General features: G+C 47.2%; 1 protein-coding gene across 1 annotated transcript; it reads right to left on the bottom strand.

Moving 5' to 3' along the window:
• Window positions 1-1,849: 1,849 nt before the first annotated feature.
• On the bottom strand, window positions 1,850-21,073 carry TUBB (tubulin beta class I). Its single transcript, XM_083724807.1, has 4 exons — window positions 20,828-21,073; window positions 8,115-8,223; window positions 6,593-6,703; window positions 1,850-4,870 (listed from the first exon to the last, which is right to left on the bottom strand). The coding sequence occupies exons 1-4, from the start codon at window positions 20,882-20,884 to the stop codon at window positions 3,813-3,815; spliced, it is 1,335 nt and encodes a 444-aa protein (XP_083580933.1). The 5' UTR covers window positions 20,885-21,073; the 3' UTR covers window positions 1,850-3,812.
• Window positions 21,074-26,849: the final 5,776 nt, after the last annotated feature.

Raw genomic sequence — 26,849 nt, 5'->3', positions numbered from 1 at the left:
CAGGAGCAACAGGAAGTTTGCTTATACAGTGGTGCCTCGCAAGACGAAAAGAATCCGTTCTGCGAGTCTCTTCGTCTAGCGGTTTTTTCGTCTTGCAAAGCAAGCCCATAGGAAATTCGTTTTGCGAAGCACCTCCAAAACGGAAAACTCTTTCGTCTAGCGAGTTTTCCGTCTTGCGAGGCACTACTGTACCAAGTTAGGTCATTGGTCCATCTAGCTCCCACATCAATCTTATTGTGGAGATTTTTAACTTTGTCAGTTTATTGCTTTATGAACTGAAGAAAAACGCTTAAATGTTTTTATCTCATCTGGTGCTAAACTGATATTAGTGACACTACTGCTTTTCAGAGTATTTTACATTCATTATTTAATGGCTTTGTTAACCAGAAGGCGTTTCGCTTCACTTTTCTGTGCCCAGCACAAATCCAAATGAGCAAGGCCTATTTTATAATCTCCCGTGAGGACATTCGGGCCGGGTGAATATTAACCAGCACGACCGCATTCATTCTACTTTGCTCTGAACAGACAAGTTCGAAGAATACTTTCAAGTACAGTGGTACCTCGGGATGCGAACAGGATCCATTTTGGAGCCCTGTTCGCATCCTGAATAGACTGTAAGACGCGACTGCGTGTCACATTTTGCTGCTTCTGCGCATCCGTCTGCGCATGCGGCGAAACCCGGAAGTAACGCACTCCATTAATTCCGGGTTGCCGCGGAGCACAACCCGAAAAGTGCTCAACCTGAAGCACATTCAACCCGAGGTATGGCTGTATCCAGATGAGCCCAGAAACAAGGGAAATTACTGTTAAACTCAACATGCACATTCACTGCTGTACATCTGGCTAATTTTAGCTGCCTTTGTAGCTCAAATCAACACACTTTCAGGACGGCCACTCATCACACCCACTGCTCTGCAGCTGTCAATCAACCACTCTTGCAACTCATATTCCTTCCTCCTCCAGCACAAGGAATAAAGGTTATAAGCTCTTATGCACACACACAATCTAGTTCTCAGACTAGTTTTTGAACTTGGTACTATTTTCAACCCTTTCACGTACACCACTTCTAAAATGCACTTTGCTAAATGCACTTGCGATGTGTTAAGCTTCCTTTATATCGAGAGGTGGCAAACCTGTGGGGGCAACCCAAGTGTTGCACTCTAAACTCCCATCACCCCTGCAAGTATGGCCCATGGTTGGGGGGAAATAAGAATTAACACACACAATCATTTACAGTTGCAGCTTCCACACTCCTGCTTTATGAATGGGTTTTCTCTCAGCCTCATTTCATGATAAACCAGCAAAAATAAAGGTAAAGATACCCCTGCCCGTACGGGCCAGTCGTGTCCGACTCTAGGGTTGTGCGCCCATCTCACTTAAGAGGCCGGGGGCCAGCGCTGTCCGGAGACACTTCCGGGTCACATGGCCAGCGTGACGAAGCTGGAAACGCCGTTTACCTTTCCGCTATAAAGTGGTACCTATTTATCTACTTGCACTTAAGGGTGCTTTCGAACTGCTAGGTTGGCAGGAGCTGGGACCGAAAGATGGGAGCTCACCCCGCCACGGGGATTCGAACCGCCGACCATGCGATCGGCAAGTCCTAGGCACTGAGGTTTTACCCTCAGCGCCACCCGCATCCCTGTGTTAATAGGAATTAACACACACGATCATTTACAGTTGCAGCTTCCACACTCCTGCTTTATGAATGGGTTTTCTCTCAGCCTCATTTCATGATAAACCAGCAAAAATAGTTGTTTTTAATGTTATGGAGATGCCTTTCCCCCCTGTCATTTTACTGTGCAAGGATGAGGGTCTGCAGAGGGACAGTGAGGACACTCAACACAAAAAGGAAAACATAAGAAACCCTTTTATTTGTTTACAAGACAACTTTTCAATATGAAAAAGCAGGGATTTTTTTTTTCCTTTAAAAAAGAGTAAGATGAGGCAGGGAAGAAATGAGTGAGGAACGAAAGAGAAAAGATGCTGAGGCAACAAGCAGGAGATTGAAAAAGCCAGGCTTTGTGGTGGCACTGTGACCTTTCAGATGTAAAACCCTGTTTAGGCAGAGTCAGAACTAGATGTCCCATTCCACTGGCTCAGCGATCCCTTGGAACAATATGGCTCCCTTAGCTACTTCCTACAGGTTGGATACTACAATAGGAGACTATCCACATCAACAAAAAAGAGGCTTTAAAAAAAAAAATCAGACATTTGAGTATTCTCATGGATAAAGAGCTCACTGAAAGAAAACCTAATTCAGTTCCTCTTTCCTAATGCAGTTCCTCTTTCCACAACCACCCAAAATATTCAAACATGGCATCTCCCAGTCCCTTTTCGGACAAACCTTTCTCCCATCTGCTCTGTGTGTGCAGGTCTTTGCTGCCCTTTTAAGTGCTAACCTCCATCACTCCTCACTGATCTTTAGCCTTACCTCCAACTTTTACAACTGTGAGCAAAAGCAAACTAAGCCATGGGTACTTCGGATTTGTAGCTACCTTTCAGACAAAGTATTTTTAATGGTAGTTATTTCTTCGAAGAGCAGCTCGCCTTTTTGAGTTGCAAGGCATGACTCCCTTGCAATCTACTGCTGCTTGTGTTTATTCTGACTAAGAGTGCACCCAGCACTTTGGGCCCAGACAAATCAGCAATGTCTCAATCTCTGCCTCAACCTTTGGTAAGGGTCAAAGCCTCAAAATGTTATTCAGGACAAAAAGAGTGCTTTGCTCTTTTCTACTATAGCTCCAGGGCTTTTGAGAAGCCAAGGCAAGGACAAAAGTTCTAATGAAATAGTTTGAAAGTCAGGCTTTTGGACATCATATTTGGCAAAATCAGGGAGAGGGAAAGAACCCTTTTTGGCTTTCACACCAGTTTTGGCTGACTTCACAAACAAGAATAGGACTCAAACATCCAGAGGCGCAGACTCTGGAGGCAATGAGCATTAATTTATATTGCAGGCATACCATATAGGTAAAGACATCTGAACCGGTGGATCCTGCAAAGAGAACTTGCATTTTGTTCTCCTGATCAACAAATGCCTTCTACATTAACGTTGGTTGTTTTAGGTGTTCCAGGGGCAAGATGATCCAGTGGCAGATTTTTCAGAAACATACATATAGGGAAGACCAAGCAATCTTTAGAGAGACCCCTACTGGGGTAGGAATCCACCAGACTTCAAACCATTTACACACCCATTCTGCAGGCTACCCCAAAACTAAAGCCCAACTTCCTATTAGCAAATGCACTTTGAAACCATTGGCCTGCGGCTCAGATTAGCAGAAGTCAGGTTATTATTTTCTGCTTGGACAGAAAGAAAACTTGCCTTTCAGGAACATGTTTCCATCTTAAAGTCAGCTACCTTTCTACTTTTATCTGGAATGGGTTCCCGTGTCAGAACTGATCCAACATCCTCACACCCTTTTGCAATTAAAAGGCTCTCAGCCTTGTGCTTCTTAACAGCTCACTTGATTAACTATGGTAGATCAGGGAAAGGAAATCAACCATCACTAGTGACCAAATATAATCATGGATAGACAGAACCTCTTCTGTCTTTTTCAGCCGCTCTCAAGGGACTCTCTGAGCAGCCGTTTCATTGTTAAATCAGCCACAGGCTGTTCCCACCACTGAGAAGAAATGGAGAGAGGGTTAAAATGGAGAGACTGGCCCATTAAGAGACGCAGGAAGGGGTTGACAGGCTGGAGAGGAAGGAAAAAGAAACAGAACGTGGAGATGCAGGGTTTTTGTTTTCAATTTTTATTTTTGTGCGGATTTATTGACTTTTCTGTTTTGTTTCCCAAACTGCCAGCAGACTCGCCTCAAGCTTCCTCCTCGGCCTCTTCGCCGAAATCCTCCTCTTCCTCCGCTGTGGCGTCTTGGTACTGCTGGTACTCGGACACCAGGTCGTTCATGTTGCTCTCGGCCTCTGTGAACTCCATCTCATCCATGCCCTCGCCCGTGTACCAGTGAAGGAAGGCCTTGCGCCGGAACATGGCCGTGAACTGCTCGGAGATGCGCTTGAAGAGCTCCTGAATGGCCGTGCTGTTGCCAATGAAGGTGACGGCCATCTTGAGGCCTCTGGGAGGGATGTCGCAGACGGCCGTCTTGACGTTGTTGGGGATCCACTCTACGAAGTAGCTGCTGTTCTTGTTCTGCACGTTCAGCATCTGCTCGTCCACCTCCTTCATGGACATGCGGCCGCGGAAGACGGCTGCGACAGTTAGGTAGCGCCCGTGGCGGGGGTCGCAGGCCGCCATCATGTTCTTGGCGTCGAAGACCTGCTGCGTCAGCTCGGGCACTGTCAGGGCGCGGTACTGCTGGCTGCCCCGGCTGGTCAGGGGGGCGAAGCCGGGCATGAAGAAGTGAAGGCGAGGGAATGGCACCATGTTGACCGCCAGCTTGCGGAGGTCGGCGTTCAGCTGCCCGGGGAAGCGGAGGCAGGTGGTGACGCCGCTCATGGTGGCCGAGACCAGGTGGTTGAGGTCGCCGTAGGTGGGCGTGGTGAGCTTGAGGGTGCGGAAGCAGATGTCGTACAGAGCCTCGTTGTCGATGCAGTAGGTCTCGTCTGTGTTCTCCACCAGCTGGTGCACGGAAAGGGTGGCGTTATACGGCTCCACCACGGTGTCAGACACCTTGGGAGATGGCACCACGCTGAAGGTGTTCATAATGCGGTCGGGGTACTCCTCGCGGATCTTGCTGATCAGGAGCGTGCCCATGCCGGAACCAGTGCCGCCGCCCAAGGAGTGGGTCAGTTGGAAACCCTGGAGGCAGTCGCAGCTTTCCGCTTCCTTCCGGACCACGTCCAGGACTGAATCCACCAGCTCGGCACCTTCTGTGTAGTGGCCTTTTGCCCAGTTGTTCCCAGCTCCGCTCTGGCCTGTAGGAGGCAGGAGAAGGGGGGAGAAACCATGACGCTTGGGCCAAGCTGGCTCATTCTCACAATCACACTTCCCGTGGCTACCCAAGACCACATCATTCACATTCGGTGTGTCTCCCTGAACTTAAAACTAGATACAGCCATACCTTGGTTTTCGTACAGCTTAGTTCTCGAACATTTTGGCTCCCGGACGCTGCAAACCCGGAAGTGACTGCTCCAGTTTGCAAACTATTTTCGGAAGCCGAATGTCCGGATGGCCTTTGGATTGGCTGCAGGAGCTTCCTGCAGCCAATCAGAAGCCGCTCTTTGGTTTCTGAATGTTTTAGAAGTCGAACGGACTCCATTTGACTTCCAAGGTACAATTGTAAATCCTTTAGCCCCCCAGTAGGCAAAGAACAACTCTCTTGGCGCAACCTGTTTTAAGAAAACCAACCCAGTGCAGCTCATATGCATCTTCTGCTTGGATAAGGCCAAGATGTTTGCTACATGAATATGGCCCGAAACGGGGAAAGACGCTAATTATGGACTGTTGGGACTTTGCAAAAGCTGGAAGGATAAACCAATCCACCCAATGCTAGGAAGTGATCAGAGATGCAGCTCAAAGGGGCTATACCCACAAGGAACAATGTAATAATAATTTATATGCTACCTTGGGGGGCCTTACTCCTCTACAGCAGTGGGTGGGGGGATTTTGGTGCCCTCCAGATTTTGCTGGAATGCAAATCCCACCATCTCCGACCGCTGCCCATGCTTATCGGGGCTGATGGAGAGTTGGGAGTGGGAGGATCGCAAGTTCCCCCAGCCCTGCCCTAGATGCACTGCTCAGGCCATTGGGAAGTCTTTTAGAGGCAGGGCTTAACGTCATTTAAAATGCTGGTTTGGGCACCGTGCTTTTGGGCAGCTCACAGATGGCCAAATGCCTACAAAATTTGTGTACGCAGCAATGCTTCCTTTGCCAGGCTGATTACAAGGGGAGAGAACATGTGGTGAGAAATGGCTCCTGGACATCATTCCCTGTTACTCTCAAAGCCTGGTGTCTCTTATGCACAACTGGGGGGGGGGGGGGAGTAACAGAAGCAGAAGAGGAATTGTGGCGTTCCACTCTCCCTGAAACTAACCGAAAGTGCACACCCACACCTTCTCCATGGGAGCAACCTATTCTCTTCTCCTTTCCACGATAAAAGAGGCCAACCCAACTAGTTTACAGGAGGCATGTTTGCGGTCCTGTTGGGTTGAAATAAACGACAGACGAATGGCAAGTGTCATATGGGAGGCATCTACCGAGCATGTCTCGGGGAGTCCCTTTTATTGAATATTACAGCATTGCCACATATGTGCTCGTTGCTGATTGGTTAACACAAATACAAAGCATCAATCATCAATAGACCAAAGGCTGGGAAAGGGAACACAGAATTGGACAGGCGTGAAAGCCTCCTTATTAAACTATAACTAGTGATTGATAATGCAAGACTTAAACAATTACTAATAATTAATATATATCATTCATCCGTGGATGTGGTCAACCCAAGTACTAAGAACAGGTCAAGATGTAATGTTTACATGAACTCAATGTGAACTGAACATTCTAGTGTGATGAAGGAATGTCTCAACTTAGAACAGTTTGCCAAGAGTCATGTGCAGAAGCAGAACTTCCCATCACGGTCCTACCCCCTTCCCTCCCAACTACAGATAGAAACAGCAAAGATTGAGATTGCATCTTACCAAACACGAAGTTGTCTGGCCTGAAGATCTGACCGAAAGGTCCAGACCTCACGGAGTCCATAGTTCCTGGTTCCAGGTCAACCAAGATGGCACGAGGGACATATTTGCCACCTGGGAGAAAGAAGGGCAAAGGATACCTGAGAAGGAGGACTGCTGTTCCCCATCCATGGCCCATTCCATAACAGAAACCATGTTGCTAGCTTCATATCCATTCAAATTAAATGCAAGCTTTTTAATGACCTTCTGGTTTATCAGTAGAATAGAATAGTAAGTCACCAAGGAGTTTTGAGAAGAAAAGTACATTAGAATGCAAGATGTTTGCAAGAGACACTTTGGACAGTGAACAAATGTGTGCTGGGACTGATGACATGGCTTGAAGGCTCATTTGAGCTGAAGGATGCTTCATCTATTATTTTACTGCCTGCACGTGGGGATAGCCTCCTATATAGATCCCTGGTAGGCAAAGTATCAAGGGATGAGAAACAATTTGAAGGAAGGGAGTAGATGAAGAGTGCAGCACCAAATACGAGAGAGAGGCAAGCAGCAAAATGGCACTGGAAAGTGTAGGGAGCTTTTGAGTCATTTCCCCTGCTCGTTCTGGTGGAAGCCTCCCTTGTGGTCCCTAAAATTCTGCTGCTTGGGTTATTATGGTCCAGCAACACCTTTCCAAGTTCCATTTTGAGGCTTGCCTTCCCCGCCCTCAGCAGTTAAGAGTAAGGAGCTTGCATTTAAAATTACAGTGGCACCTCTAGTTACGAACTTAATTCGTTCCGGAGGTCCGTTCTTAACCCGAAACTGTTCTTAACTAGAGGGATGCTTTCTCTAATGGGGCCTCTTGCTGCCGCTGCACCGCCGGCAAACAATCTCTGTTCTCATCCTGGAGCAAAGTTCTCAACTAGAGGTAACTCTTCCAGGTTAGCAGTTTGTAACCTGAAGCGTTTGTAACTCAAGGTACCACTGTATTATTTTTTAAAGCTAACACAATGAAAGATGAAATTCTCTAAAGACTGAAAAGGTTGCACCAAGCAAGCTCTGGCAGTATGAGCCTGAAATGCACAGATCCAGTAAACACACCTTCGCACTTGGGAAACTTTCCATATTCCCCTTTTCCTACTTATACTTAGGACAAAAGGCACAATAATGAGAAGAAATGGTAAAGGAGCCAGAAAAAAGGCAGGTTATTCAGATACAGTGGTACCTCGGGTTACATATGCTTCAGGTTACATACGCTTCAAGTTACACACTCCACTAACCCAGAAATAGTGCTTCAGGTTAAGAACTTTGCTTGAGGTTAAGTACAAAAATCGTATTCCGGCGGCGCAGTGGCAGCAGGAGGCCCCATTAGCTAAAGTGGTGCTTCAGGTTAAGAACACTTTCAGGTTAAGTACGGACCTCTGGAACGAATTAAGTACTTAACTCAAGGTCCCACTGTGCCGAGTTATGCATGCTATTTGCAAAAGTTATTTTGTGAATCAAAATGTTCCAGAACACCTTGGGGGTGGGGAAAGAGACGAATACTCACCTGTGGCTTCATTGTAGTAAACACTGATGCGGTCAAGCTGTAGGTCACTATCGCCATGGTAGGTTCCAGTGGGGTCGATCCCATGTTCATCACTAATCACCTCCCAAAACTGCAGGGAATAAGAAAAGGAAGATTCAAGTTAATATTCGTGGACACAGCCCAATCATGGAAGCAGCACGACATGACCACAACTTATCAGGAAATCAATTCTGGCTAAGGCAACACATGCTTGAAGCCACATCAAGACTGGGTTAATGCAATGTGCTCTACACTTCAAAAGCAGAAAGCATCCAGAATGCACCAGCTAGAATATTTAGCAGGACCATCCTGCCAAATGGCCGCTGGTCACCATTTCGCTCCCCGACACAATTCAAAGAGGTGATTTATCAAAATGGATTGGGCCCTGGATACCAGTGGGATCTCCTCCCATGCTACCCAGCCCACTATCCAAGATCAGAAGGAGACGGCCTTCCCTTAAGATTGGAGACACAGTTGAGGACAATGACAATCGCAAGAGGCAGGGCCTTTTTAGTTCCTGCACCAATATCATGGAAGACTGCCGTGCGCAGCGTGACTGGCCTTCTCTGGTTGCTTTTCACCTGTTTGTAAACAGGGAACACTGTGCAACTGATTGCTGTATGTGTGCGGCACCCCACAAGTGTTTCTCCACGTTACAAATGTGCCCACACGCCCAAAATGGTTAGCAGCCCCATCCCTCTAAAAACAAAAGGTTGTAGTCCTAATTGACAGCAGTCTTCATCTAGCAGCAGTGCTCTACTGCACAGTGGCGAGAGAAGTGGACTCTGCACATGCTCAAGAGCTACTCCTGACCACCTCTGGCTGTTCCAGGTCGAACCTGAGCACTGAAATCTAGTTCTGTGGCCCTATGTCAGCTGAAATCAAGACCTGGAATACAGATTTGGGGAAAGCAGGAATACGAGTGGGAGAGCGAGAGAGAGAAAATATGCTAGACTCCTTCCACACTACCTTAAAAGGAACATCTCCGCTCCTCTCCCCCATCCAGTCATCTTAAAGGAGAGACTGTTCGTATCTCCCTCGGAGGCAGATGGGCTGACTCAGCAGCTGCAGCAGCCAACACAAGCCCTGCCTTGTTCTCCTGGAAGGCGAGCCATGGATGAGGAATGGCTTTGAGCTGCAGCTCAGTAGTGTCCATTGGCTTCCCCCTGATCTAGAAAAAGTAAACACCCTACTCAAGAGAAACTAAGGGGGCACAAACTTCATAATCAGAGCCTCTGTCTCACACACATACCCAGAAAGCAGCACTCCCAATATATCCTTCTCCCTATTTTACTCAGTTACGGTTCACTCCTAAGTGAAGTTGTGTTCTCACTCCCAGAAGGCCTTGCTCCATATTGCTAGGAATCAGAGGGACGCCATTTTGTTTTAAAGCAAACTTCCTTCAACAGTGGGGCCCCAGATGTCATTGGACTACAACTCCCACCAGCCCCACTCAAGCTTAAGTCGGTGGTTAAGGGGTGATGGGACTTGTAGTCCAACACCACATAAGGACCCAGGGAATAACGTTGCTCCAAACCACAATTACAAACTCTTGCCTTGTGAAATCCATCAGGCCGATAGTTTCACATTGAAGAGGGCAGTGTTTCTTCAAACTACCGGTCCAGCCTATTCAAGTGCATTGTTGTCTCAAGAACAAGCGGTTTCCAACAGCTGAGGCTACCTCCATCTTGCCCTGCACTTGAGCCATCGCCCACCCTCAGTAACAGAGGCAATTCCGATCAGAGGTCATATTTAACAAGGGATGGGGGCCTTTTCTGCAGTGGCCCTACATCTCCCCAACACTACCAGCTGTGATCTGACAGTCCCCAATACTTCAGAAGAGCCTTTATGTCTGCTTTTTCTTGAGCTGTGGTCCAACTGATGGGTTTTCTTGTATTTTTGGTTGAATGTTTGTTGCTTATTTTCACTTTATCAATTTTGTTGTCGTACTGTATTGTAACTGCACATCAACTTCAGAGCATCCAGCCCACCCCAACCCACCAACAATATTGAAGTATTTTAAATGGATAAACATGATGCTGGACTAATCTACTTCATTCCCCCCCCCCCCAAAAAAAATGTCTCTTCTCAGCAGCCAGCCCTAGAACCACATTCATGGCCTGCCATGCAGTGCAAGTTATGCTAGCGCTGGGCAGGGTGATTGTTAAAAATTATTATTAAATTACCTCACATGACATCTTGCCTAGCAATTTCCAAGTGGTCTACAGGCATTTCGAAAGCCACTGACATACCCAACACACCCCTGCGGTTTCAAATGGCAGAGAAACCTTGGTGTGGGTGGACAACTCATCTTTTTAGGGAAGCTTGATCCAACCATTACTCTGTACTTTGGGAAAAACCGCACACAAAACTTTTCCTCAAAGCACAGCTTGAAAACCCCTGCCATTAGTCTCGCTCCCCTCCACCCGACTTCCTGGTCTTGAAAGAGTTTTGATTGATTGCATTTGAAGAAAATAAACTTGAAACACCTTGGGTAGTCTCTCTCCTGCTCCTCAGAATTTGTAGCAAGCAATTGCAGTAATAAAATTAAGAGAATTATATATCTAACAGATAATGCATTTGGGTCCTCTAACAGGAGGGTAAGAGAGACGCAATAAAGAGCAGCAGGAGGGAAATGGATCAGTATTGTATTAATATCAGAAAAGAGGAGTGAGGTTGCAGGGAACCAGGCAGAGGGCCTTCTCGGTAGTGGGACCCGCCCTGTGGAACGCCCTCCCACCAGATGTCAAGGAAATAAACAAGTATCTGACTTTTAGAAGACATCTGAAGTCAGCCCTGTTTAGGGAAGTTTTAATGTTTGACGTTTTATTGTGCTTTTAAATTCCCCAGAGTGACTGGGGAAGCCCAGCCAGATGGGCGGGGTATGTATGTGTAAGTATTATATTTTATTTATTTATTTTTATTATTTTTATTATTATTACAGTGGTACCTCGGGTTAAGTACTTAATTCATTCTGGAGGTCTGTACTTAACCTGAAACTGTTCTTAACCTGAAGCACCGCTTTAGCTAATGGGGCCTTTCGCTGCCGCCACAGCACAATTTCTGTTCTCATCCTGAAGCAAAGTTCTTAATCTGAAGCACTATTTCAGGGTTAGCGGAGTCTGTAACCTGAAGCATATGTAACCCGAGGTACCACTGTATTGGGAATTTCCAAAATGGCAGAAAGCCTTTATTGTGATAGGGAAGGGTTTTACAGAAGTAGAACAAGAGAAAAGTTTTCCTTAGTTTGTGTTGACACAGACCATGGCAAGTTTTTGCAACACGCTGCTCCAAAACACCATTGCTGCGTACCTGCCCCCTCACCCATCCCCACAGCCAAGCTGGCAATCAGGAAATACTTTGCGGGCCTGTTGAGCCACCAGCCTAGCTCCCGATTTAAATCTTAAGATCCTTGGCATGCAGGCATTAAATATAACCCCGTCAAGAGTGCAAGCCACCTGCTGCTGCTGAGGTTCTAACAAGGTGCATGTGTCTGAGACACACACTTATGGGTGTTGCACCTGCCAACATGACTACACACCAGACACCTCCATCCCCATTAACCTAGCTGGGACAGACAACACCCCCCCCCTTTTCAGATGCCTCTTCCGCCCCCTTCCCCCAGCCCCAGGGTCTTCAGGCCAGCTGCTTCGAACATGAGCAAGGTCTCCCACACATGCCAGTAAGCTTTCAACTGCATGGACTGGACAGATGGCTGAGGTTAAGCTGCTTGTATCCGGCCTTTGTGGATCAATTCCCCAGTTGGGGGGGGGGATTAGAGCTCCTTCTGGAAGCTGGAAGTCCCAAGAATTAGTTGAGAGAGCCCAATTAGACGCAGGGAAGGAAAACAGGCATATCCAAAGGCCAGCGTGAATGAAATAAAAGACTGTTTCCACTGGTGGGGGCGGGACGCAGGTTAAGACCAGGGGAGAGAAAAACAAAGATATCTTGTGAATTAAGATAGGGAGCAAAGGCCAAACATTAGGACAAGCCAAGGGCTGTGGACATCTCCTTCCCAGTGCAAGCAGCAACACAGGTTTCCGCCAGCTACTCAAACATTCAAGACTAGGCAGCCGAGATACAAAAGCGGAGCCCCCACTGCTGCTCATGAAAACTACACAGTGCTATTTGCATCTCAGCTCGCTGCTGTTTTTTTTAATGGGTCTGTAAAACGCCCACAAAACTAGGTTGTCTGGGTAGTACATAAATGCAACAGATATATATGCACTTGGGGTTACTTTATCCTGAGATAAGGTTTGGAATCGGACAGGGGCAGGAGGAAATTTGGCGGTGATAAATTAATATCCCGCACCTCCTGGTGCCTTCCCCCTGGCCCAGATAAGAGGAGAAGCTATAGGGCGACGCAGGAAGGCATTGGATAGACTAAGCTGTCTATCCTGAACAAGGTTTCCTCTAATCTTGGAACAGAAGCCTGATTCTGGAGTTGGAGCCCTACAGAACCACTGAGATGTTAGTCTGTGGTCATGACAGGTGAGGGCGTCATGACCCATCTTGCCTGCACCCCTAAGATTGATAATAATAATAATAATAATAATAATGTATTTATATCCTCACTTTATCCATCAAACAGGAGGAGTTGCCCCCTTGCCTAAGCTTGCCATGTTGGAGAAGAGAGCAGTTCATTGAGGAGCCAGGAGATAAAAACTATGAAAATTATGTGCAAATTCCTGTGTGTGTCACTCTTAGGGAGGCCCTTCACTTCTATAGAAATCAAATCCAGCGGGGAAAGGGTTACTATACAGCCCCATCTGTCCATCCCCTGTGATGAATGGGGAGGGAGGCCCCTTAAGCTGCCACAGGAATCTATCTCATGGTCTGGGGAAAACAAAACTCCATTTTCCATTTCTGAGGACACCCCTCCCTCCCCATCACCTCCCTTTAGGCCACAGCTGTGGGTGGTTGGACAAAACATTCCACACATTTTTCAGCGCCAGGGTAATGGTTGACTGGAGGGACATGGACTGGCCAAACCACCCTTACACACACACACACATGCCCCCCAAGGGACTCTCTTACCAAGACAGCTGCTCGGAAGGAAAGGATAACTAAGAAGGCGGACACAGCAGACATTAGCTCTGCCCGGGAAAAAATAACAACAGCGCTACAGAAGTTCAAGGGATTTTCACCCTGTGTGAAATCTAGTTACCCAACGTTGATGAAGGGAGACATATTCTGGGTCCTTCCCACAGAGCATGAAGGACTTTTAAATTCTGGAGGGACATTTACAAGATTGCTGCCTGTTTCTACTCAAGAGAAGGCAGCCGGAACTCAGCACAAGCCTTCTTTGGCCAACTAAGAGCCTGTTGGATCAGAGTGTACAGCTACAGGAGAGCAGCCACCGTGGTCAATAGCCACTGATAGCCTTTAACCTCCACAAATTTGCCTTATCCTCTTTTGAAACCATCCACTTGGTTGGTTTCATAGTTTAATGATCCGCTGTGTGAAGCACCTGCTCTGTCCTGAATCCTTCACCATTCAGCTTCATTGCATGTCCGCGGGTTCTACTACTTTCTCCCGTGTCAAAAGTTGTCTCTCCTTATGCACCTCAGCTGCAATCTGGTTTGCCTGTGAAGCAGATTATAAGAGAGAGGGAAGAAGCTTCTGAAGGAGCCTCTCTTGCTGCTCACACTGGGAAGGAGGAGGTTAAGAGAGAATTGCCCAATTTGACTGCATGGGAGAGAGCCCATGGGCCAAGTTAAATCCTCCAATGCTTTTTCAGTTAAAGACATCCTTCCCAGACACCCTCAATTATCCGAAAGGCTCCCATGAAGAAAACAGGGCACACTTCGTTTTCTGTTGCAACAGATGGCAAGAACAATGGGTGGATGCTGCAATGAAAGATTTCAGGTAAACTCTAGGAGAAACTTCCTTAAGGTAAGAGGTGCTGAGACAGTGAAGCAGATGGTCTTAGGAGATATGGTGGGCTCTCCTTTGCTGGAGGAATAGGAACCAATGATGCTGTTGGTGAAAGATCCTGCACTAGGTATGAGGTTGGGATAATCCCATCTGACTCCTTGTTGTTGTGTGATTCTAGAGCAGGCTTCCTCAAACCTCCAGTTGTTTTGGGACTACAATTCCCATCATCTCTGACCACTGCTCCTGCTAGCTAGGCATCATGGGAGTTGTAGGCCAAAAACATCTGGAGGGCTGGGTTTGAGGAAGCCTGGTCTAGAGCAAGGAATTGGCATGGCCATTTCCCAACGCCATAGCAGGATCTCACAATTACTTTAAGGCAACTTACTTACCACTTAAGTCATCCTGTCATTCACAATCAAAGTGGCTGAAGTAACTTTTGCTACGTTTCCCAGGCTTATAAAAGGATTCCCCCCCCCCAACCTGTGTGGAACAAGGGATTGTAGCTATTCCAGATTAATGCAAAGTAGAATCATGGCAACTGCAGATGTGTAAAGGCAATTTTTTCTGCCTCGCTAGCTCCCGCCTCAAAAAGGGGGGAGGATTAGAGTACCAATCTACCTAGCTTTGAGGACAATTAAGGGACGCTGAGATAATTTATGTAAAGTGCTATGTGATCATGCAGCACTATCTCATAAACGTGGTTGTTCTAATCTTTTAAAGCAGCATTATATGCCCATGTTTTGATATCACTCCCATATAGGTTAATATTTAACATTAACTGCATTTTTGTTCTAGTAGGTAGATTAAGACCTACGGTTATGTAAGCACCTGCTATGTGTATCAGCTACTGCTATTGGGCGATTAAAGTTATCATAGAGTCCTCATGTGATCCAGTGACAAGGCCACTGTGTAATGCTCGCAGGCATCTCACAGGGATCTACGTCAAAAAGGATATTTTAAATATTTCAAGCTCCACTGTTACGAACAAGAGCAAACTGTGGCAGGGGTTCGTTTAGGAGCAAGGCAGGCTATATTCTCATACTGCAATGAAGTAATTATCAGGAACCAATTTCCCAGAGCACCTCAGATGATGCACTGTGAAAATATCCACGGCTCTGTGTCATTCCTTCCCCAAAAAAGGCATTAACCCTACTCTGGGCATGCTCAGAGCATTAGCAGATTTATATATCCTAAAAGGGACCTGCATTCCTCATTCCTTTAATAGCTGAAACGGAACAAAAATTGTAGAAGGGAGTTTATGGTGTGTTAGGGAATGCTTGCACTACCAAAGCCATTATTGGATTTTATATGGCTTACACCGCCATGGCTTGCTTCAAAGAATCATGGAGCACAGCTGTAGTTGGTTCAATCCCATGGAATATCCAAGAAGGGCTAGGAAAAGATCCCCTCTCTTAAATCCTGGACAGCTTCTCCTCATCCATGCAAAGGATCCTGAACTAGATGAGGCAATGCTCCCATTCAGTAGAAGGCAGCTTCCTTTGTTCCCACGGGAATTGTGTTTTATGGTCCTCAGAATCCAGTTAGCATCTTCCCCAACCAGCCTCTCATCTTCTCAAGTGTTTCGAATCCCTAGTATGGACGCAGCCTTAAGTCCCAGATGGCTGGGGCTGATGTGACCTGCAGTCCAACAGCACAACTGGAGGACACAAAAGCAAGTAAAAGCTGCCCTGAGGTCAAGGTGGAACAGTGCAGACATGACAAGCTGCGGCCTAGTCGCGTCCCCCCCAAACACCATTCAGGGACAGGTATATCCTGTAGGGAAAGAGGAGTGAAGAACAGAGAAGTTAACCACCAATCAGCAGACCATCTATACTTGCCCAACTCCAAACTTAATATTGTCTTATCATTGAGTGGAGTGGGTGTGTCAGGGAAGAGAGGGACAGTACATAGAAAATGAATTTTGTTGTGACCAAAAATGTTCTCAAAGCAAGAGAGGGGAACCCCAGGCCTGGCAGTGGGAAGGCTAAAATGCATGCTAATTTTATTAACTCTTTCCTTCATGAAGACCAGAGTCAGAAAAGTAATGCCGCTTCTACCACTGCTGCAGAAAGTTGTACTTCAATTTGAAAACACCCGCTATTTTCTTTAGAGAATTCCCTCGCCAAGATAGTGGAGACTCACAATCGCTTCACACATTTTGATTTTTAGACTTGCATCTAAAACATAGCATGGAAGAGAAATCTAACTGGTATACAATAATCTCTTAGCTGAATTCAGAGCCAGAGTTGAGTGGCCAACATTGGTTAAGTTAGAAAACGAGGCAGCAAAAACTCTGTGACCCTACAGCTTCCTTCTTCAAATGCCCTATTGAAGTTACCAAGGCTGCATTTACACTTTACCTTTAAAGCGAATTCTTCCCCTCAAAGAATTCTGGGCACTGTAGTTTTTTTCAGGGTTGATTGGAATTGTCACTCTGTGTGGAGTTAACTACAGAGCCCAGAATTCTTTGAGGGCCAGTGTGCTTTAAAGGTAGTGCAAAAGTCACACCAAATTGAAACTAACACCCTTGCAAAACATTTTTTTAAAACCCACAAAGCGCCAACTTGAAACTAAGCTACTTTTTGTTTTACAATAATCTCTTGAATTTATCCGTATGGCCAAGTTTGCTTGTTTAAATGAAGAACGTTAAAAAAAAGATCTGTTCAAAAGAACTGACAGCTTATGTCGCCTTACAATTTATCCCACTTGAGGGCTCTAGAATCGTTTTTTGTCTTGATGGCTGTGCCAAAGCAACTCTGGATGCCTGCGTGTGCCATTTGCTGGCCAAAAACACCCAAGGCACTGCAGAGCCATGAATTTTTAAATACACCAGAGGCGGGGGGGGGGGGGGCAGACTCACTTGGTCTGGCCTCACCCCGCTGCAGATCCAAGCTGGCAAGAAACTGCATTATTATTTTTTTTAAAGCCAAGCTAAGCACCTACTAGAATTGGCAGCTCTAAGAGGTTCCAGAATATGTAGCTCTGGTAGGAAGTTTTCGCTCAAAGGAAGGGGGGGAGGCACGTCCCAAAATTGATGCTCGTTTTGTAGAAAGATATGGCAACAATGCACCAGAGGAGAGTTCTTCGGCTCGGAATGGAATACGCTCTCTCCTTTTTTTTAATTCATCAGGTGCCAGCAGAGATGCGGAAACACGCCCTCCTGCCTACGAAAGAATGTGCCGCAATGTAGGTCATCCAGAGGTGAGCTGGGTGGGGCACCTGGGAAATTGCAGGCACTGGGGTTGCCTGGCTTAGGTGCATCTTCAAGCAACATCATAAAAGAGGTAGCATTTTACTCATCAGCTGAGTATTCAGGTAATGGGACCACAATCCCCTAGTATGAAAGATTTCCATAGTATTTTCTAAGCCCAGTGCAACAGGAAGAAGGCTGGTTAATCAGATTCTCTTTCTCTCTCTCCCCCAAGAAAAGATCTACAGATGACTCTTGCCTGCAATTGCAACCTTATGCCCTCAACCTCAATCCGTGTGTGTTTGAAATATATCATTCTTTTTAACCAGACACATGTCAGTTTGTAGCCTTCCCAAGTTACAACTTTACTGACATTCCACCACATTCTAATAAGAGCAAGCGTGGTTTGCAGGTCAGGTTTAAACCTTAATGCCATCCTTTAATACATCTGGGTTTGGTGGCTCTTCTTCACACACACCCATATTAATGAGTAACTGTCACTCATTTTGCAGTGGTGGCAAAACCTGCCTTCTGCCCATCACAATGTGAATAGACGTCTCTGTGATCTCCCCTAACGGTCCCTGTTTAAAGCCATGCACACACATCCAGTCTTGCACAAAATGAAGCATCTGACCAGTGTAAAATCCACCCACACTGATCTGACCCCTTCCAATTCTATGGTTTTATGGAAGATAATTAAGCAGGCAAAGCTCTAAAAATATTGCCTTTAGGATTACAACTGCACCCCTCATTTAAGGTGATAAAATGTGGGAGGAAATCATTCCTTGGTGCAATGTAGATTGACATAGTAATATGCAAGCTTTGGACCGCAGATTTTTTTTCCCCCAAGTGGAGAAGCGTCATGTGAAAAACCAAAGCTTGCACAGTTCTTTTACAACTACCAAACTCTTGACAAGATGTCCTTTCTTTCTTTTACCCCTATTGTACTAGGGAAGCGTATCAGCTACCTGTTTTTTTTTTAAAAAAAGCTTATTCCTTCATTTAAAGATGTACCTCACAATAGCCCTGCAGCATTTTGATTGTGATTTACACCAGACAGAAAGAGAGCATTGGAAAATATTTACTATTTCCCTTTAAAAAGCACGAGGAGTGTAGGGTCCTGCTTTGAACAGAAGTGGAAATTGAAAATCCAAAATTCCCCTTCATTTTATTTCATTTGCATTGTGGGGAAGGGCAAGCAGGCAACCATAGGATGCCCTTCCATTGTTCCCAGCTCTGCTGTAAGGGACACACCTTAAGAGCTGTCACTCCTTGCAGGTCTTGCCTAGCATACAAATAAGACCGCTATCCTCCAATCTGCGTACGCAGTACTACAGTCTTCTCTTTTTTTGTTGGTATGGCTTGAAGCCCAGCTCAAGTTGACCGGGCTCCTTTATTTTTTTGCTTGGAAGATGCTCTTACTATTCAAGCCAGCAAATGGAGAAAGAGATTTATCTTGATGCTCCCGACAGATGGGAGAAACCACAAGATTGCTACGTTTTTTAGGTCACACACACAGGCTCAATCTTGGTTTCTGCAGCAAGTAGTGCTAAAGAGTGCTACAACCCCTCCTCCCTCCCTTTGCCAGAGAGAGAGAGACCCACCCAAACCAGACAGCAGCCATTACAGGCACAAAGGACGGAGGAGAGTGGTGATGTGGCTACGAGACAGAATCATCATTCCAAGGCAATTTGCAATAATGGGAGAGGAAAGAAGCAGCCCGGGAGCCTCGACACGGGAGGGAAAGAAGCTGGAGAAGGACGGATCAAAGAGCACCCAGAAATTTAAAGTGGGGGGGGGGGGAGCAGAGCAAATGCACCAGCCCTCCAGCCATGTGCTCCTGCCTCGCAGACAAAGAAGGTGGAAGATGGTGGGCGTGCCATTCGGCGCCAGAAATGGCATTTGCTCAGCAGAAAACGGGAAAGGGCGCGCGGGGGAGGGGAAAGGCGAAAAAAAACACACAACTAGTTTCTTTTTTAAAAAAAAAAGTCACGAGGCGTTTTATTTCAATGAAATAAGATACCAAGAATCCAAATCGTTCTCGACGGGCCACTGTTGCAACAAAATCACAACAGAGACCGCGCGGTTCCTTTCTCTCTTTTTTTTTTTTTTTTGCAAACAAAAGGATACTCTGACTGCGCCGGGTGGGGGAGGGGAAGGATCAGCTCCCACGTTTCCACGAGGGTGGGAGAGGCAGAAACGTAGTGGGGCATTACAGCACAAACTCTGCAGCCCCCCACCCTTTTGAATCTGGGGGTGGGAAAAGCACCCTCCCAAATCTAAGATTACAACGAAGCTCTTGCAATTGACCGGGGGGTCCCGGCTTTGCGGCAACAACCTACTTTGCTACTAAATAACAGCTTTTTCAAAATACACCCATGATCGAGTTTCGGACCCCTCTGCTTTTATATCAATAACAGTGTCGGTTTTTTGTTGGGAGAGCATCGGAGGGGCTTTTTGTTAAGCAAACAAAAAACCAAACCCTAATATATATATATTTTTTTTTAAAGCAGAATCCGCCCAAAACCAGAAGGAAGCCGGGGTGTGGCGAACAACCGCGTGGTTCGCGCTAATCTGGTCCATTCCGTTGCAAGGAAGAGAAACCGTATTCTGCGCCTTGCACTTTAAGGAGCGGGCAGAGCTGAGCCTCGATCAATTCCGCAGGAGAGGTCTTTTGGGGGGGGGGTCAAGCCCTTTTGTTGGAGATACCCCCCCTTTCTCCAGCTGTGTCGTGCGCGTTTTTGTCTCCCCACGCCTACCGATCATTCGAGACCGTTGCCCCCTTACTCTGCCGCTTTTTTTACCTCCGAAAAAAAAATCTCCCCATCCCACCCGCTATCCCTTTAGGTTAAATGATCAATGCATGCATTTCTGTGCATTTTATTCGGGCCAATTGCCACCGCAGGTTGACAACAGGAAAACACGGTCGCGATGGAGCAGCCCGGGCTTTTGCTCCCCGCCTCCTCTTTCCCCTCCCAAAAAATTCAAATCGCACCTTCGTAGCGCAGCCGATTTGGCGCTTAAATCTACACGCAACGTTAGACCGATAGATCAACTGGCGCGCTCGCTCAACCCCACCACGCCGAGCGAGCGGGAACGGAGGAGATAATACATCTTTTCTGGTTGACTCATCCACCGAAGAGTCTAATCCCGTTAATTTTAAATCGCGGCATTTATTACGGGAAGACGGCACTCCCCCTCTTCCTTATTTTAGAGGAAGGTCTTTATTTTTATTTTTTTTAACCCACACACCAGTAAACACTGCTAGCTTTATAAAGCAAGCCCCAAGGCAGACACAGATACCCTCCCACCCAAATCCTTTTCACCCGGACAATGGCAGGCAGCCAATGCACTTTCTAGAGAACCGAAAGTACGCCGCGCGGCGTTAGAAAAATCGGATTATATTTAGCAACGACCACACGCTGAAAGCAAAACAAAAAAAAAGGTCAGAGACTCCTGCTACTGTCCTTATTTTAAAATTAAGCGCGCCGACGTGCAAAGCGAAATATTATGCCACCGTGGCAAGTACCTTAACCCGTTTTACCGAATTGCACCGCTGCAATTGCACCCCTCCCCCAAAATAGGATCTGTTGCATTCACGCGAGAAATATATTTATGGCATCCTCACCTTAGCACCGATCTGGTTACCACATTGCCCAGCTTGAATGTGGACGATTTCCCTCATTTTGCTTGGATTTTATTTTTTAAAAAAATCACTTCCCCACACTTTTAGCCTGTACGCTTAAAACGCCGCGGTTTGATTTTTTTTTTTAAAAAGCACAGAACGTTGGGGAGCTCAAGGTTCTCTTCTCCGAACGCGGCGGCGGAAGCTGAACGTTCCAAAGAGGTTGGCGAGGGAGGCTGGCGAAAGCCAGACAAAGCTTTTATAAAGTAGCGGGCGGCCCGCGCTCTGATTGGCCGAAACGGCTCAGGGGCGCCGAACTGATTGGATGGCGGCGACAAGAGACACGTGGTGGAAGGAGGGGGGAGGCCGAGCTGGGTGTGGCGGCTGATAGAGGCGCAGGGGGATGTTGGGAGTTGCGATTTTCCTTTTGTTGTGACAAAATGGGGAGTAAGGGGGCCGCTGTCGAGGGGGCTTGGCATGATGGCGGGTGTTGCACATATAGTATTGATGCAGAATGCCGGAGCATGTCTGTGATGTAATACCGCAGGCACTGATTATATAGATGGTGTGCAAAATTGGCCACCCAATTTCATGCAGTCTCCCCCAGGAATGAAGGGCAAGCATTCATATGCAGTATACTTAAAAGCATGCAGGGAACCTGTGGCCCTGCAGATGTTGTTGCGCTGCGTCAGCCGCAGCCGGCAGGACCAGTGGTTAGAGCTGTCCGGAGGACCACTCAGCTCCCCATTCATCAGTTGCACCACTGTGAGTGATAAATTACTCACTGTCAGAGCCTTGAGAATCAAGTTTTCTCTATTCCTGGGTAGCTTTGTCCTGGTCTATTTATTTGAAATTTAAAAAATAATAATGTGGTACCAGAATGTGTGTGTGTGTGTGTTCACCATGACAGTGAAGAGGATAAATCCACAATATATGTGTAAAATAAGATTACATTCATGCAACGAGTTTGAAAAATATCACAAGTCTGTAGATCAGCTTAATATAATTGGATCACCCTGCAGAGAAAGCCTGGGAGAACAAAGGAGTTTTAAGCAGGCAACTAAATGTCAGTACTGGTGATTCATGGAGTGCACTCTGAAGGGCATGTAGAGGTGTAACAAACTATGACCGAAATGTTGAGAATTGGCATTTTTATAAAGCAGTAACGTTTATTGGCAGGTTATGGTGTTTATTATTAGTAGATTGTTCAGTCTTTGTGCCATATGTTAAATATTTAGATGGACAGATTGCAGATTTGGTGCTATGTTTCATTAAAATGTTGCCAGTGTGCTTTGATTGAATTAATAAGATAATGTTGCTATATCTTTTGCATTTTTCCCCTTTGTGAGGCGTGGCTTGCTGTGCGAAAGTAGCATACCAATAATGTTTCAATTTTATGTTTGAATCGCTGAATTGTTTTAACAGGGTTCTTTTATTCTACATTTTAATTATGGGTGTTTCTATTTCAGTGTTGTGTCATTGGTTATGATATCTGTCAACCACTAAGAAGCCTATTTTGACAAAATTAAGAGGAATAATACAATAATAATTATGAGGACCCCTTAATAAAATATTCAAACCCCACCCCCTGACTCCTCCCTGCCACCCCCCAGGGACCCTGTAAAACCTTTAGGGGGCTAGCCTCCCTCTACTAGGGTTGCCATATTTCAGAAAGTAAAAACCAGGACACCCCAAAAGTTGTTGAGCTTTTTTAAGGAAGAACTCATAATCTGAGCACTGGCTGATGTCTATATGGGACTGGTTTTGGTCGGACTTACTTTCCATGTAAGAGTACTGAGGACTGCTGCATCACTTGTCCAACCTTCCTGGCTTTTGAAGCACATTAGTAGGCTTCGGCGGGACACGGGTGGCGCTGTGGGTTAAAGCACAGAGCCTAGGGCTTGCCGATCAGAAGGTCAGCGGTTCGAAGGGCTTGCCGATCAGAAGGTTGGCGGATCAGAAGGTCGGCAGTTCGAATCCCTGTGACGGGGTGAGCTCCCATTGCTCGGTCCCTGCTCCTGCCAACCTAGCAGTTCAAAAGCACGTCAAAGTGCAAGTAGATAAATACGTACCGCTCCAGCGAGAATGTAAATGGCATTTCTGTGTGCTGCTCTGCTTCGCCAGAAGCGGCTTAGTCATGCTGACCACAAGACCCGGAAACTGTACACCAGCTCCCTCGGCTAATAAAGCAAGATGAGCACTGCAACCCCAGAGTCAGCCACGACTGGACCTAATGGTCAGGGGCCCCTTTGCCAGTGGCGTAGCGTGGGTTGTCAAGTAATTTGCACCCCCTAACCCGTGGATTTTCGCCCCCTAACCCATGGATTTGCGCCCCCTAACTCTAACCCCCAGATGTTGCGCCCGGTGCGGCCGGCCCCCCCTGCACCCCCCACGCTACGCCACTGCCCTTTGCCTTTTAGTAGTCTTCAGCACTTCCATGAACTCTGCTCTCTGGCAAGCCATGATGAGCAGCCGTTCATCCTCCCAACTTAGATGCTGCAAATGTGGGTGCTGGAGACTTGTCTGGGGTGCCTTGGCCACACAGGCCCCAACTAGGAAACCAACCTGTCTCACTAGCCTTGGGCACCACTCAGGTCGACAGATCACAGTCTTGGCCCCCACCGTGATGGGATGCAATTCCATTCAAATGATAGTTATGATTCCTGAATTTTTACACATGTAAAAAAGCATCTGCAAATATTATGTGACTGGGTGCACGGAACAGCATTTATGAACACAAGTGAAAAGTGTCCCTGCTAAGCTCATCTCTATCTTCTGCTGCTACAGCCACATCAGCTTCCTTGTTCGGCCATTACTCTAGCTCTCTTTTATGGTTTGCATCAACGTCAAGGTTCTCGAGCTCATTTTCGAAAGCACTTCCCTCAGTGCTAGCCTGAAATGGGCTTGAAAGACCAGCGCCATCTGCCCTGTGCTAGAGGCAGGGTTGGCCCATTCATGAGACAAGGTGAGGTGACTGCCTCAGGCGGCAAAATTCACAGGGGCAGCTGATCCCAATGCCAATCTTTATTCAGGGCCGGCCCACCCACGAGACAAGGTGAGGCGACTGCCTCAGGCGGCAGGATCCACTGGGGCAGCAGTGGTTCCTGATGCCAATCTCTCCCTGTCTTTCTTCTGTTGTAGATCATCCTTCACCCTTTCCTCCCTGGCAGGGAGGGGAGGGCCATTTCGGGGTCTGCCTCAGGTGCCAAAATGTTTTGGGACCACCCTGGCTAGAGTCTCACTGCACCATTCAGACAACAAGTCTTACTTTCATCTTGCTCTGGCTGGCAAAGAAGGGGCACGGGAACTGTGCTTCCATAGCCTGGCTTCTGTACTGGCTGCGGGGAAAGTTAGTGGAGCAGGACTAAACAGGAGAGTCATGGCCTGTGGGAAGGGGAGAGTCTGGTGGGCCAGCTTGAGACGGCTTGTTGCTGTTTAGTCGTTTAGTCATGTCCGACTCTTCGTGTCCCCATGGACCAGAGCATGCCAGACACTCCTGTCATCCACTGCAGTTTGGTCAAACTCCCGCAGTTTGGTCAAACTCATGTTGGTAGCTTCGAGAACACTGTCCAACCATCTCATCCTCTGTCGTCCCCTTCTCCTTGTGCCCTCCATCTTTCCCAACATCAGGGTCTTTTCCAGGGAGTCTTCTCTCCTCATGAGGTGGCCAAAATATTGGAGCCTCAGCTTCAGGATCTGTCCTTCCAGTGAGCACTCAGGGCTGATTTCCTTCAGAATGGAGAGGTTTGATCTTCTTGCAGTCCATGGGACTTTCAAGAGTCTCCTCCAGCACCAGAATTCAAAAGCATAAATTCTTTGGCGATCAGCCTTCTTTATGGTCCAGCTCTCACTTCCATACATCACTACTGGGAAAACCATAGCTTTAACTATACGGACCTTTGTTGGCAAGGTGATGTCTCTGCTTTGAGAGGGCTAGTGGGCCAGATATGGCTTGCAGGCTGCAACTTCTCATATCCCCTTCTTGTGGTACTGCATGGAGAAAGTCACTTCTCCCTGCTGTGTGGCAGGCTAACTCCAGACTCAAGTTTCTTCCCAAATTATTTTCTCCCTTGTTTCTCCTTATGACCTTATCCATCCCTTCCTCTCTGCTCTAGTTTCCCTTTGTTTCCTTCTCCATGGGACTTTTCATCAGGCTGTGCCTTAATCCACCCATGCTGTTCTCCTCCTTCCCATGTATGTCCTTTGCAGAAGCTTTCCTTGAGACACACAACTAGCTCCATCTTTCCTGCCCCTCCATTGCTGTTCTCATTATTCACATGGGAATAGCTGGCTTCCTCTAATTCCCAAATTTTGAATTGGCTCACTGAAGGTGGAACAGATGAAGCCATGGGTGTAGCCAAGGGGGGGCGGGAAGGGGCAGCTGTCCCCCAATAAATGAAAATCAATAAAAAATACCGTATTTTTCGCCCTATAGGGTGCACTGGCCCATAGGGCGCACTTATTTTGGGGGGCAGTGGCGTAGCATGGGGGTGCAGGGGGGCCGGCTGTACCGGCCGCAACATCTGGGGGTTAGGGGGCGCAAATCCATGGGTTAGGGGGCACAAATTACTTGCCTTGCCACGGGTGCTGACAACTGATGCTACGCTACTGGGGGGGGGGGGAATAATAATAATAAAAATTCCCCCCTGAGCCCCAAAGAGCAAAGAAGCCATGACAACAAGCGGGATGGATCCCGCTAGCTGTCTTGGCTTTGTTTTTAGCGTTGGGGCTGGAGGTCCGGGAGCGAAGGCGAAGTTGCGCTGAACCTCGCCATCGTTCCCGGAGCTTGCTGCTATCCGAAGCTCGAGGAGAGCGGCGCTGTAGCCCACTACGCACCCCGGGCTTCGGGCAGCTATCCGCAAGCCTGCAGTGTCCGGCGGGAACTCAGTGCCACGCTCCCCGGGCTTTGGGCTGCAGGTAGCTATCCACAAGCCTTCGGAGCCCGCAGGAGTTCCCGCCAGGCTCCGCAGGCTTGCGGATAGCTTCCTGCAGCCTGGAGAGCCAGAGGGGTCGGTGTGCACCGACCCCTCTCGCTCTTGAGGCTTCAGCAAAAGCCTACATTCACCCCATAGGACGCACACACATTTCCCCTTCATTTTTGGAGGGGAAAAAGTGTGCCCTATAGGGCGAAAAATACGGTACATACCAAACTGAGGTTCTGTCCCGCCCCTAACAAAAACCTGGCTATGCTCATGGATGAAGCTGGTTTATGGTAAGTCAGGTGTCTGGATCATCTAGCCCAGTAACGGGGAACCTCAGGGCCAGAGGCCAAATGCGGTCCTCCAAGAATCTCTCCCTAGCTTTGTGCTCTAGCACTTCCCTGCCACACCCAGCTCCACATCATCTGCTTCCTCAGATGGCCACCTCACTTTGCCTAATAGCAAATTGCATTAACATCCCTGGCACTTGCGTCTGAATAATTTAGGCACAAGGCTATGTCCATCCTATATGGGCTTTTAACAGCCATTAGGATTCATCAGCTGGGACTGCATTCTCTATCGCTGCTTCCGGTATTTACTCAGCTTGCTTTTAATACCGTCTGAATCGTAACTGGATTTATTTTGCATGCCATCTTTTACACTGCTATTAAGAAAGCAACGCTCAATAAATTAAGGTTCCCATATTTCAAACAGTGAAGATCCGTTTTTGAGGTATTTCTATGGGAAATTGACAAAAATGGCACTGCCAACATGGGCTGCCATACGTCCGGATATTTCTGGACATTTGACACACATACAGTTTCCGTCCGGACACTGCTGCCAACCGCAGTATAGTGGTACCTCGGGTTAAGAACTTAATTCGTTCTGGAGGTCCGTTCTTAACCTGAAACTGTTCTTAACCTGAGGTACTACTTTAGCTAATGGGTCCTCCCGCTGCCGCCATGTAATTTCTGTTCTCATCCTGAAGCAAAATTCTTAACCCGAGGTACAATTTCTGGGTTAGCGGAGTCTGTAACCTGAAGCGTCTGTAACCTGAAGCGTCTGTAACCCGAGGTACCACTGTATTCCAGATATGTCTGGGGAGT

Source organism: Podarcis gaigeae (assembly GCF_964106915.1).
Source record: "Podarcis gaigeae genome assembly, chromosome: 2".
NCBI lineage: Eukaryota > Metazoa > Chordata > Lepidosauria > Squamata > Lacertidae > Podarcis > Podarcis gaigeae.
The sequence above is the reverse complement of the archived record's forward strand: the minus strand, read 5'-3'. Positions and strand labels throughout refer to the sequence as shown.